At 42.2% G+C, this 13,648-nt stretch overlaps 1 protein-coding gene across 1 annotated transcript in view; it reads right to left on the bottom strand.

Annotated features, from left to right (window-relative positions):
* The window catches only part of LOC148135036 (uncharacterized), a 49,120-nt gene extending 44,053 nt beyond the window's left edge, over positions 1–5,067 (bottom strand). Inside the window, exons 1-2 of the mRNA XM_087985240.1 lie at positions 4,972–5,067; positions 1,458–1,540 (exon numbers count right to left, since the gene is read on the bottom strand). Coding sequence (XP_087841366.1) covers positions 1,458–1,540; positions 4,972–5,067 — 179 coding nt within the window. The remainder of the gene's footprint in view (positions 1–1,457; positions 1,541–4,971) is intronic.
* Positions 5,068–13,648: the final 8,581 nt, after the last annotated feature.

Consider the following 13,648-nt stretch of genomic DNA (forward strand, 5'->3'; position numbering starts at 1 on the left):
ATTTCAGGGAAGATTCACTAGTAGAAAGTGCGGACTGCAGATGCTGGAGATCAGAGCTGAAAAATGTGTTGCTGGAAAAGCGCAGCAGGTCAGGCAGCATCCAAGCAGAAGGAGAATCAACGTTTTGGGCATAAGCTGAAGAAGGGTTTATGCCCGAAACATTGATTCTCCTGCTCCTTGGATGCTGCCTGACCTGCTGTGCTTTTCCAGCAACACATTTTTCAGCAGGGAAGATTCACTGGGATGATCCCTGGTTTGGAGGGATTATCTTTTAAATAAAGGCTGAACAGGTTGGGACTCTACTCACTGGATTTTGGAGAAAGAGAGGTGATCTCATTGAGACAGATGGGATTCTTAAGGGGTTTGACAGGATAAATACTGAGTGGATGTTTCCGAGTGTTAATACTGAAAAGGGAGTCTGGAACCAGATTCTGGGTCAGTCGCGGAATCAAGGGTTCTGCTTCAGATTCGTCAAGTTTAAGGTGACACAGAGGCGGGTAAGGGGTTTCAGTAGCAATGGAGCTGGGGTGAGGTGGAGACAAACAATGTTTAAGAGATTGGAATTCCCTGGTGTTTGGGATTGTGCAGATGTCTGATCAGAAGGTCACCTTAGGGTCAAATATAACAGCAATATTGTGAAGAACGTATTTCTGCCTCAGACAGTTACCAGGGAGAGGGAGAGGCTCAGCAGTAAGAGAAAGGAATTTGGAATAACAACTGAAGGCAATGGGTTTAACCGTTACAATGTTTCATTGGAGGAAACTGCAGCTAATGAAGTAGTGGGAATGTGATAAGCAGTTTGGTAACTGAGTAACAGTGGAACAATGGAGAGGGATGGTGGGGAGGGAGAGCTGGACAGTGTCAATGTACATGTGAAACCTAACATGGTGCTTTTTCACAATGTCAACTCCTGGCAGTATGTAGGTGAGATACAGGAGAGAGCAAGGATAGATACTGGAGGGACACCAAATGCAAGGAATTCAGAAAGGAAAGAGAGAGTGGAAATGGAGCAGGATTTTCCAAAAACCATGAGGTCAAAAGGAAGTTTTTCAAAGAAGGGGAGAGAAGGGCATAACCAGAAAAGACAGACAGCCAGAACAAGGAACAATATCTGTGAATCGGTGAGGAGGAGGAGGAGACAGAGTGTTGGAAAGTCTGTGGTTTAGCGAGCGTTGGGTAAATTGTAAAGATGAGCTCTGATAAGGCTTAACAAGAGACTGGAGAAAGATGTAGGTTTAGGACAAAAACCAGGAACACCACGTGAGGCAGTTTGGCTCAGTGGGCTAGTGGGAGGGAGGGAAGCAGCAGATCGGATTATCTCAGTCATGGTGACAGAGAAACTCCATGTGCTCCTCACTCATGTTATTGGAGGGGAGGATAGAGGAGACAGGATGATGGACAGTGTTTTACAAAGAAACAAAACCAGGGTTAGTGATATTTAAAATGAGTGAACAAACCTGATGTGTTTAGCTTTTATCCAGAATATTAAAACAAACGACTGAAGTCCTGGTTCGAATCCCATCTTTATAGATGGTGGAATCTGAATTCACGAAAAAATAACTGGAATTAGGAATCTCCTGATTTCCATGAAACCATTGTCAATGGTAAAAAAAATCCTGCCAACCTGACAGCGGCCCAGCCAGCTACTCACTGTATTAATCACTGCAAAGTCTCAACACAGGAATGAAACTGGATGGACCATGTGGCATCTAACAAGGCACCAGAAATTACAACCACAGAATCAGCCCTCTCGATGGTGCAACGTCCTCCTCACTAACATATGGTTTTTGGTGCCAAAATGTGGAGAGCTCTACCTCAGACTAGTCAAGAAGCAGCCTGACATAGTCATATTCACGGAATCATCCCTTACAGACAATGACCAGACACCACCATCACCATCCCTCGATATCGAGAGTGTGGTGCTGGAAAAGCACAACAGTCAGGCAGCATCAGAGGAGCAGGAGAATCGACGTTTTGAGCCTCAGCTCTTCATCAGTCTGATCTGGTGTGCTTTTCCAGCACCACACTATCGACTCTGACCTCCAGCATCTGCAGTCTTCAATTTCTCCTAAAATCTCTGGATATGTCCTGTCCCACCGGCAGCACAGACCAGACAGAGGTGGTGGCACAGTGGTGTACAGACAGGGAGGATTCGCCCTGGGAGTCTCATGGCTCCTGCTGATTACCATGTACCGTCCTCCCTTGGCTGATGGATCAGTTCTCCTTCATGTTGAACATTTGGAGGAAACACTGAGGCAACAAAATGGTGTCAAACATACTCTGGGTACAGGATTTCAATGTCCACAATCGAGACTGGCTCTGCAACAGAATTACTGACTGAGCTGGCCAGGTCCTAAAGGACATAGCTGCTCAACTGAGTCTGCAGCGTGTGGTGAGGGAACCAACAAGAAGGAAAAAAACATACTTGATCTCATTGTTATGAATTGACAAGCTGCAGATATGTCTGGCCATGACAGTTATCGGTAAGAACGACCATCACATGTTCCTTTTGGAGACAATGCCTTGCCTTAAAGTTGAGAAAACCTCCGCTGTGTTGAGTGGCACTATCACCGTTCTAAATGGGACAGACTTCAAAGAGATGTAGAATCTCAAATAGGGTATCTATAAGGTACTGTGGGACATCAACAGCAGCAGAACTGTACTCCAGCACAATCTGTAATCTCATGGGTTTGTAAATCCTGCTCTCACCCATCACAATGGACAGTAAAGGAGGGCTTGCCAAGAGCAGCACCAGGCATACCTAAAAATGAAGTGCTAATCTGGTGAAGCTATCAAACAGAATTACCTGCATATCAAACAGCATCAGCAGCAAGCAACAGAGCTAAGTGATCCAACATCCAATGGAACAGATCGGAGCTCTGCAGTTCTGCCACATCCAGTTGTGAACGGTGATGGACAATTAAACAACTCACTGATGGAAGCATCACAGATATCCCCACCTTTACTGATGGAGGGGCCTCACATACCCATGTACCAGATAAGATGACAGCATTTGCAGCAATCTGCAGCCAGAAGTGCAAAGTGGGATGATCCATCTCAGCCTTCTCCAGTGGTTTCCAACATCACAGATGTGAGTTTTAAACCAGTTCGATTCAGTTTGAATCACATCAAGAAATGGTTAAGTAGTTAAAGGCTACTGGCCCTGCCAATATTCTGGCAATCATACTGATGGCTTGTGCTCTAGAACTTGCCACCCACCGAGCCACGTACCGCTCCAGCACTGGCATCTACCGACAATGTGGAACATGGCCCAGGGATGTTCAACACAAAAACACAGGGCAATCCAACCCAGGCAATTTCCCTCTGTCAGTCCACACTCGATCAGCAGTAAAGTGATGGAAGATGTCATCACCAGGGCTACCAAGCAACAGCTGCTCTGCAACTTTAGGCTCCACCAGGGCCAATAAGCTCACGATTGTGTCACCGCCTGATTCACAAACTGACAACCAGTTGAATCCCAGCGGTGAGGTGAGGGTGATAGCTCAGCCCCACTCCAAGATCACTATTTCGAGCTGATTTCACCCTTGTCTCAACACAATGTGATGAAAGTATATGAGCTATCTCTAGACTTCATTATCCAAACTCACTCCCTGGCCAGCTTCCCATATTCAACCTCCCTGTAATCTCAAGAACATCTAAATATCTGCTTGTTGATTCATCAAAAGTCTCCTATTCATAAGCAACAACATAGAGTCATAGAGATGTACAGCATGGAAACAGACCCTTCGGTCCAACCCATCCATGCCAAACAGATATCCCAACCCAATCTAGTCTCACCTGCCAGCATGTGGCCAATATCCCTCAATTTAAATTTCTCACACTTGATTTAATTCCTGGCTGTGATAATCCCTAGCTCCCTGCACCACACACACTTTGAGACCTCGACAACCCATTTTCTTTGAGACTCCCAACAATTTGTTAATTCATTACTTCATCTGTGTGGCTGTTTCTACAGTTGCTGAAGCAGCATGGTCTGAAATTTGCAACCAAAATCTCACAGGTCTGTTTTCCACCTTTAAGACATCCCTCAAAACCTACTTTTGGTCACCTGACCTAATATCTCCATCTCTGGCCTTATGTCTAAAGTTCTCAATAGTATTTTTGTGAAATTATAAGCATGATAATAAAAATACAAACTGTTGTTGATTTGACATTATTTTCAAATCATCACTGTTGCTGTAATGAATAATCTATAATGTCTCTTACCCAACCACATTGTAAGAGCACCTTCACCACACAAACTGCAGCTGTACAAGAAAGTCAAACATCACCCTCTCCACAAGCAACAGGGCTTTGGCATTAATCACTGGTATCTGTGGAAGGAGAAACACAGTTGATGTTTCATGGAGTGCAAAATGGATTACAGGGAATGAAAATGGTGCAGAATTTGATAGCCAGAAATGGAAGGAAAATACACTTGCTTTTTGGAAAAAAGAATTCTTGACTGTCAAAAATATTCAAGAAAAAAGTAATCTGATAATCTAGCAGCACATGGTCAGGGGCTGGGCCGCAGTGAAAAACTCATTTGCAAAGGTCTATAAAAGTAATAATACAGTAGTAAACAGACCAAAAATACACCCATGGTTCGAGACTGAGGAAGCCAGATATTGACAAAGTGGTCATGAGGGAGCCCAGAGGTGAATCAGAGCAGTATTGACTGCTATGATCCCAATGACTCTATACCAGAGAAAGGCTGCACATGCGCCTGGCTGCACCTTGCCCCCTACAAAGATGGCGGCTCCGCACATGTCCAGTGAATCGTTGTCCCGAATAAAGATGGCGGCGCTCACTCAGGCCTGCAGCCGCGCTGAGGCAATTCCCCATTTACTGCAAACACGGGACTGGGACGTTCAAATTTGTGTTTTCCGACGTGCACAATTTGTTTGTAAAACCTCTCCGCTCATGGCAACACAGTTTTTCTCCAGTTTCCCTATTTATTTTTTTCCTTACCGTATCCTTTCTTTCCATAACTTCCCGAGCATTCATTACAGCGACTCTGCGCCGCGCGCGAGTGATCACATGGTTTAGTTTAGCTCCGCCCGACATTCACTTTGATTGGTTGGAGGACCAACATCCCGCTAGGTCATCCAGCTCCGCCCACCGTCCTTTCATTGGTCCGGTGCTGACATCAATCACCCGGAGTCCCTTTGTTGGCGAGAACATGCGCAGTGTGTCCTCCTTCAGCTGATATGTTGGGTAATGTGATGGGAGAGTTTACTGAGGGGAAGGATTCCCTTTGTGTGAGCTCTGCAGTAGATTTCCTCTATTCATGGAGGGGATTGCCTCCCTACTCATGACTGTATAGCTGTGATTGATGAATCAATGCCTTCTGAATCAGTACATAAACACCCCATTTTCACTCCTTTACACAACATCTGAGATCTTAAGCACATTGTATCACGCTCTTCTTTGGAAACAAAAAAAAAACATGAAATAGAGCCTCAAGGAATCGGTGCAGGAGTAGGGCATTCATCGCCTTCAGCTTGTTCCCCCATTCTATCAGATCATGGCTTGGCCAACCCAGACCTCAATACCTCTTTTATGCTTGATCCGCATAGCCCTCAACTGCTCAATATTTCAAAAATCTATTTGCCCTTTTTTAAAATAATTTGAGATAGAATCATAGATTCCCTACTATGTGGAAACAGGTCCTTCAGCCCAACAAGCCAGAACAACCCTCCGAAGAGTCAGCCAACCATTCCCCTCCCACACTTAACTTTCACAATTGTTTGGGTGCGGAAATTCTAGCCATTCACAGAGAAAAAGTTCTTTACTTTTTCTAAAATGAATGTTCCCTTATGTAATGTCCCTTGGTTTGAGACTTCACTGGTGCTAGAAAATCTAGTCAACATCTACTCTGTCAAGCTCCTCAGAATCTTGTTTCCATAAGATCACTCCTGCTTATCTATTCTTGATAGGTCAACACTTTCGTCCTCGAAACATCTAATTGAATCTTTTTTGAATGGTCTCCGATGTTGGTTTATCCTTTATTAAATATGGGAGCTAACATTGTATACAACACTGCAAGTGAGGACTCACCAACAGCCAGTGTGGTAAACCAATCGTCAATCCATGCTAATACATTACGCCGATACCATGAGCTCCTAAATTGAGCAATTGACTTTTATGTAGCACCTTATCATTTGCATTTTTAAAATCCAAATACAGATCATTGGATTGCCCTTTATCAGCCCTGCTTGTTATCTCCTCAATGAACTGTCGCAAATTTGTCAAAGATAATTTCTCTTTCACAAAACCCAGTCTACCATGTTTAATGATAAGCTTTTCTAAATGTCCTGCAATTTCTTACTTTAATATTTGACTCTGTAGATTCTTTCAGTAGCTTTGTTAAGTATGATTCCCCTCTCTTAAATCCACGCGGACTCTGTCCAATCCTGTCACTGTTCAGTAAGAAACTTGACTGTATCCCAATGTAGTTAGTAAATGTATCTATATTTATTTTTAAAAATCGATTACTTATCAATGCTGGACCCATGCAATATCAATAAATTAGTGACTCTGAATTTGGGTAATAATATTTTTTCTGTTAATTCCTTTATGTACTGTGTTATGCAGACAGCGCCAAGCTGTTACTCTCAATTGTGAGTAACTTTGAAAATAATATATTTAAAAAATGACATCCCAAAATACTGCCTCATTATTGTGCAAGGAGGATTTTGCATTCAATAGTTTGCAGATAAAATTGAACAGCTTTTTGCTGCAATTTGGCCAGACTGCAGGTTACTCCAAAGTGGCAACTCTGCTCTCAAATTCTTCCTTGACACTGCCCAAGGCGATACTGGTGGGACTTCACTTTGCCATTCTTGTTCACCAGCTTTATTTCCAGGTTTAATCCTATAATCATTCTAGAGCTTGTAATTTTAACCAAACTTATCTTTTGGGTACATATGTAAATATCATACTGAAATGTTGCACTGAATGGTAACAAATCTGAAATTAGTCTCTAATCAGATAGTAACGTGCTTCGACCTTTCTACGTATGTGTTGCCATAAGTCTATGCCAGTTATTTTTCTGAAGCCTGTGATTGCTGATGAAGGGCTTATGCCTGAACCATCAACTCTCCTGCTTCTCGGATGCTGCCTGACTTGTTGTGCTTTTCCTGCATGACACTTTTTGACTCTGATGTCCAGCTTCTTTGGTCGTCACTTTCTCCTTTGAGTAGATTAAACCAAGAATATTTTTTGTTGATCAAAGTGCAATAGGAACCAATTCATGAAATTCAGATATCTCACATTTACCTTAACTATGTGAAGGCTAAGGCATTAATAAATTATTGTCAGTAATTGAAACCGTGCTGACAAACTTGTGCAGTATCAGTGCCTCAGCTTTAGAGTGTTCCCAGATATCGCACAGCTGCAGTATTTTGTTTTGCACTCGGCTATATTTTGTTCTCAATTGTTTCTTTGTGAAAGATTACAAAATTAACTTAGATGAATGAACTTATGATTTCTTTAACCAATGTTAGAGAAAACAACGTCAGTATTTCAAGTGCTGATAAAGTAAAATAAAATGATAATCAGTAGAAAGGGTTTAAGATGGATATGGAACAAATGCTGGGATTAGATTAATTTAGGATATCTGGTCAGCATGGGCAAGTTGGACTGAAGGGTCTGATTGTGTGTTGTACAACTGTGACTTCATTCTCTCAAGTATTCAAGAATTTGAATACTTCGAGGAGGAAAAGGAGAATTTATGCAGAGAATGCACTTGAAATGATAATTGAGGTGTATCAAACTCACATTGTTTCATGACCTTTTCCTCTGGGTTCTTCAATGAACAAACTTGTTTTATTATCTGAATAACTATGTATCATGTGATTTGTTTTGCACAAAATATTTCGTTAGGATCTCGTGAACTATTAAGAAGTGTTCATGTTTAAAATTTAGGCAGCGTGATTATTAAGCAAGAAAAGGTGAGTGTTTTACTCCCACTGAATCATTGCTCTATAAAAGGTGACAAGCTTTTTATCTTTTCTGGGCACTGAATATATGGAAATCAATTCTGAAGGAAAAAATCCTCGACGGTAATTTTTTTTTCGATTAGTTACAGTGTGGAAACAGGCCCTTCGGCCCAACAAGTAACACCGACCCGCCGAAGCGCAACCCATCCAGACCCATTCCCCTATACCTAACACAATTTAGCATGTCCAATTTACCTGACCTGCACATTTTTGGACTGTTGGAGGAAACCGGAGTACCTGGAGGAAACCCACGCAGACACGGGGAGAATGTGCAATCTCCACACAGTCAGTCACCTGAGACGGGAATTGAACCCGGGTCTCTGGTGCTCTCTGGTGCTGTGAGGCAACAGTGCTAACCACTGTGCCACCCCAATTACTCCCCATATGTTCCCACATATGGGGAGTAATTGCTTCTGGTCACTCTTCAGGCTATAGAGGCTCGGAAAGAAATGAGTTGGCAAAAGTTTGTCCATCCAAATGATGTTGCTATGCTCATTGGTAAACTTGCAAGATCTATTGAAGAAACACGTGTTTCAGAGTGTATGCAATAAACCTGAACATTGTTATTTTTTCACAGAGCTTGGGACCCGACTGGAGCAGCAATGAAGCTCGTATTGTTTTTTTAAATTTCCGAGCTTGCCAAATTATTGTTGGTAAATGCAGGTGACTTTATCAAAGCACATTTCACACTCCCCAGCTAGGAATTTGGTCCCAATTCTGTCAGTCCATCCATTCCTTTGGATCACACGCATTTTAGATGTGAGCATTCCATTTAACTATTTGAATTGAATATTTCAGTGGTTAAATCCTCTTGCATTCTTAATTTCAAATTACTCAATGTGATTTTTTTGTCCCCCCTGAATTTGCCAAGCACTGGGCAGTTCTGGAATATTCGAAATATTTACAATAGATGCATTCACACTATTGAAGGCAACCTGGCAGATTTGAATACCATTCAGGTAGTCAACAACAATACATAAGTAACTTTATGAATTGCTTACTGTACACCAACAACGCAAACCAAGTATCAGTGAAACCACAGACTGTTTCCCAAGGATTCCCAAATCTAAACAGTGCATTCCAGATATGCTCACTATCACCATCTGGGAGCAGTCTCCAAAAGTGCTCCCAGAATTTAGAAAGTGCATTCACTGCCCTCCAAAGCTCAATCTGCTGTCACAGGCTTCACTCTTATTGTATACAATGGTAGTTATTGTCCAGTTCTTTAACGTGACAAATGATTTTACAAACAATTTATAAAATACTTTAAATCCTGAAGAAATGTGATGTCAGCCCTTTGTAGAAGTGAAAGAAAGTGTGATGTTTGTTTGACCTTTGGCTCTATGTATCAGACTGAACTGAACCTTTAGCAAGATGTGGGATGTTTCCCACACACTTTGTTTAAAAAAAGCAAAGATTTTGCTCTGAGATTTAAATGTTCAATCAGGTTTAATAAAAATCTTTCCAAAAATTGAGAGTTTGACTTCAGCTCCTGTAAAGAGACACGCTCTTTGCCTTCAATTTTGTGACATGTGATCATTCTTCGGTAAAGGTGGCTGTGTGCAACACTGCAGGATGTTGTCTGAAGTGCCTCATTGGGTGGATGAGCTTTATTACTGGTGTAACTCGGCTAATTTTGAAATGGAATGTTACTTTGAGTTAAATCTTGTTTTTAAACTGAGATGTGCTTGTGTAACTCAAGTGTGGAAACTATGCTCATGTTTGCAATGAACCTTTCACTTTTGCAGATTAGTATTTTTCCGATCTGTTTTGTAAATAAAGTTGAATATCGAAAGCACAGTGATGGAGAACTGCAGGCCCAGCAGCATCTCTGAGGGGAATTAAACATTGTAAGTTCCAAGTCCAATGACCTTTTGTCCATTCAGACAAAAACTTGAAATGTAACATTTTTTTTTCTCTTCACCAATGCCCTCAGAACTGCTGAGTTTCTCCAGCACTTTGTTTCTGGGTTTAGATCACCAGCACCTGCAGTTTATTGTTTAGATCCTATGATTTGACTTGTGGAGCGAGAGGCAGCAACTGTGATCAACGAGGATAAAACTCCCCAACCACAGAAAACAAACTGGTTCTTTATACTTTTCAAAACACTACTGTAAATAAGAAATGCAATTAAGCTGAATGCAATATGGTATACCACCGGCCTTGTCTCAAACCTGCTACTCATCTTTGAGAACTCATCTGTCAGAATTGTGTTTGCTCGCTTCCTTTGAGATCACGGTCCACAAATGTCCCAGTTCCAATTCTTGGGCCGGGCCCGGTTACCACATTGCTGTGGGGTGGGGAGCTTTATGTCAGCCTGAAGTTTTTGTTAATAACAACATTGCAGGTTGAAGTTGACGGTTTTGACGAATATTGCGTCGTTAAACTTGGAGGCAATCCTTCCGAATGTATTGACTAACTGGACTGAGCCTGTTTACATGCAGCCCTGTTAGTCGTGCTGTAATATTCTAAGTTAAGAATCACACAACACCGGTTATAGTCCATCAGGTTTAATTGGAAGCAAACTAGCTTTCGGAGCACCGCTCCTTCATCAGGTGAGTGTGGAGGGCACAATTCTAAGGCACAGCATTTATAGCAAAAATTTATAGTGTGACGTAACTGAAATTGTCCATTGAAAAATACCTTGGTTGTATGTTGAGTCTTTCATCTGTTCGAATACCATGATAGTTTCACTTCTTTCATGTATAAATCACAAAACCTTTCTTCAAAAGTTGCATTTCTGACAGTGGCCCATCAAATCACTCATTGTATTAGTCACTGCACAGTCTCAACAAAGGAATGAAACTGGATGGACCACATTACATCTACCAATGCACTGGAAAATACAACAACACAATCAGCCCTCTTGACCCTACAACCTCTGTCTCACTGTGGGCCAACAGCAGTACCAGAACTGTACCCCAGCCCAATTTTGTAATCTAATGGCCTGGTATATCCCCCACTCAACCATTAACATCAAGCCAGGGGAATCAACACTACTTCAATGGAGAGTTCCGCAGGGCATGCCACGAGCAATACCAAACATACCTGAAAATGTGGCGCCAACCTGGTGAAGGTACAGTGCAAGCAACACCAAATAGAACTATGTGATCCAACAACCAGTGGATCAGATCTGAGCTCTGCAATTTTGTCACACCTAGTCAGGAATGGTGATGGGCAATTAAACAACTCACTGCAGGAAGCATCACAGATATCCCCACCCTTAATGATGGAGGGGCCTCACACATTCATACAACAGATAAGACGACAGCATTTTCAGCAATTTTCAGCCAGCAGTGCCAAGTGGATGAGGCTTCTCCATTTGTCCATGACATCACAGATGTGAATCGAATTGGTTGAAAACCCATTTCAAATCAGATCAAGAAATGGACAAGTAGTGTAAAGGCTATGGGCCCTGCTAGCATTGTGGCAATATATACTGATAGCTGTGCTCCAGAACTTGCTGAAAATGTGTTGCTGGAAAAGCGCAGGCAGGTCAGGCAGCATCCAAGGGGCAGAAGAATTGACGTTTCGGGCATGAGCCTTTCTTCAGGAATGAGTTTCTGAATGCTGCCTGACCTGCTGCGCTTTTCCAGCTACACATTTTCAGCTCTGATCTCCAGCATCTGCAGTCCTCACTTTCTTCTCCAGAACTTGCTGCCCACCAAGACAAATACTGCTCCAGCACTGGCACCTACCGATATTGGGAAATGTTTCCCAGTGTTGTTCAACACAAAAACGCAGGACACATCCAACCCAGCCAATTTCCCTCCATCAGTCCACACTCGCTCAGCAGTGAAGTGATAGACGTTGTCATCAATAGTGCTGTCAAGCACATGCTCACAATAACCTGCTCAGTGACGCCCAGTTTGGGTTCTTGCAGGGCCAATCAGCTTCTGAGCTTGTTACAGACTTGATTCACAAACTGACAAACAGCTGAAGGTAACAGCCCGTCCCACTCCAAGACCACTATTTCGACTTCAGTGATATCATCTGACCTCACCACAGTCTCAGCTAATTCAATGAAATTTTCATTCATTCATTTTATGAACTCTAGATTTCATTATCTAAACCCACTCCTGGCCAGCATCCCACAATCACCCTCCCTATAATCTCCAGAATATTGAAAACTCTACTGCCCAAGTGTTCACTTGTACCAGAACTTGCTGATCCATCAAAAGGCTCCCATTTATAAGCAACAGCAATTTACTTTCACACCCTTGACTTAATTCCTGGCTGTAATCATTCCTATCTCCATGCATCAGACACACTTTCACATCTCAATAACTCATTTCAGTTTAGACTCCCAATGATATGTTTATTTTTGAGTTCAGCTGTGTGACTGTTTCTATAGATTCCAAGGCAACATGGTCTGGAATTCCCACCCTCTAAGATCTGCTTTCTTCCTTTAAGTCATTCCTGAAAAATTGCTTATTTCGCAAAGGTTTGGTCACCGGACATAATATTCTCTATCTGTAGCCTTACGTCAAAAGTTCTCAATATTTTGTGAAATTAAAAATGTGTTGATTTATACAGATATCTTCTACTCTTCACTATCTCTGAGTGCATAATCTGTAATGTCTCCTACCCAACCACGTTGTGGGAGCACCTTCACCATACCAACTGCAGCAGTACAAGGAAGTCAAACATCACCTTCTCAACAGGCAACAGAGCTTTGGCCTTGATCACTGGTATCTGTGGAAGGAGAAATACACATCATGTTTCAGGGAGTGCAATATGATTTATGGGGGAATGAAAATGGTGCAGAATTTGACTGTCAGAAATGGAAGGAAATTCCACTCACTTATTGGAAAAAAAAGAACTCTTGACCGTCAAAGATATTGTGGAAAAAATAACCTGATAATAGAGTATATGGTCAGGAGCCAGGCAGCAGTGGACAATTCATTTACAAAGAGGACTGTGAACGTAATAGTAAAATACTACACAGAGCAAAAATACACACGAGAGACTGAGAAAGCTAGATAACAAACAAGTGGACATCAAGGAGCCCAGAGATGAATCAGAGCAATGTTCACTTTTATGATCCCACAGTCAGAGATGTCTAGCACAGAAATAGACTTTTTGGTCCAACCCATCTTTGCCAACCAGATATTCTAACCTAATGTATTCTCATTTTCCAGCACTTGGCCAACATCCCTCTGAACCCTTCCTATTCAAATGCCTTTGAAATGTTACAATTTTAGTTGCTCTTTAGGCTCCTTTTGAATTTCCCACCCCACCCTAAACCTATATCCTCTAGTTCTGGGGTCTACCAACCCTTGTCTACTTACGCTATCAATGTCCCTCACGATTTTTATAAGCCTCTATAACATCACACCTCAGTCTATGACACTGCAGGGAAAATGGCCCCAGCCTATTATGCCTCTCCCCGCAACTCATATCCTCCAACACTGGCAACATCCTTGAAAATCTATTCTCAAACCTTTCAAGTTTCAGTGCCTCCTTCTGATGGGAGGGAGACCAGAACTACACACAATATTCCAAAAGTGACCTAACCAATGACCTGTCCAGCTCCTTTACCCAATGCTCTGACCAATAAGGGGAAGCATACCAAATGCCTTCTTCACTGTCGTATCTACCTGCAACTCTACTTTCAAGGAAATATGAACCTACATTCCAAGGTC

This window comes from Chiloscyllium plagiosum, unplaced genomic scaffold (genome assembly GCF_037043375.1).
Source record: "Chiloscyllium plagiosum isolate Xiang-an unplaced genomic scaffold, Cpla_swu_hap1 HiC_scaffold_51, whole genome shotgun sequence".
Taxonomy (NCBI): Eukaryota; Metazoa; Chordata; class Chondrichthyes; order Orectolobiformes; family Hemiscylliidae; genus Chiloscyllium; species Chiloscyllium plagiosum.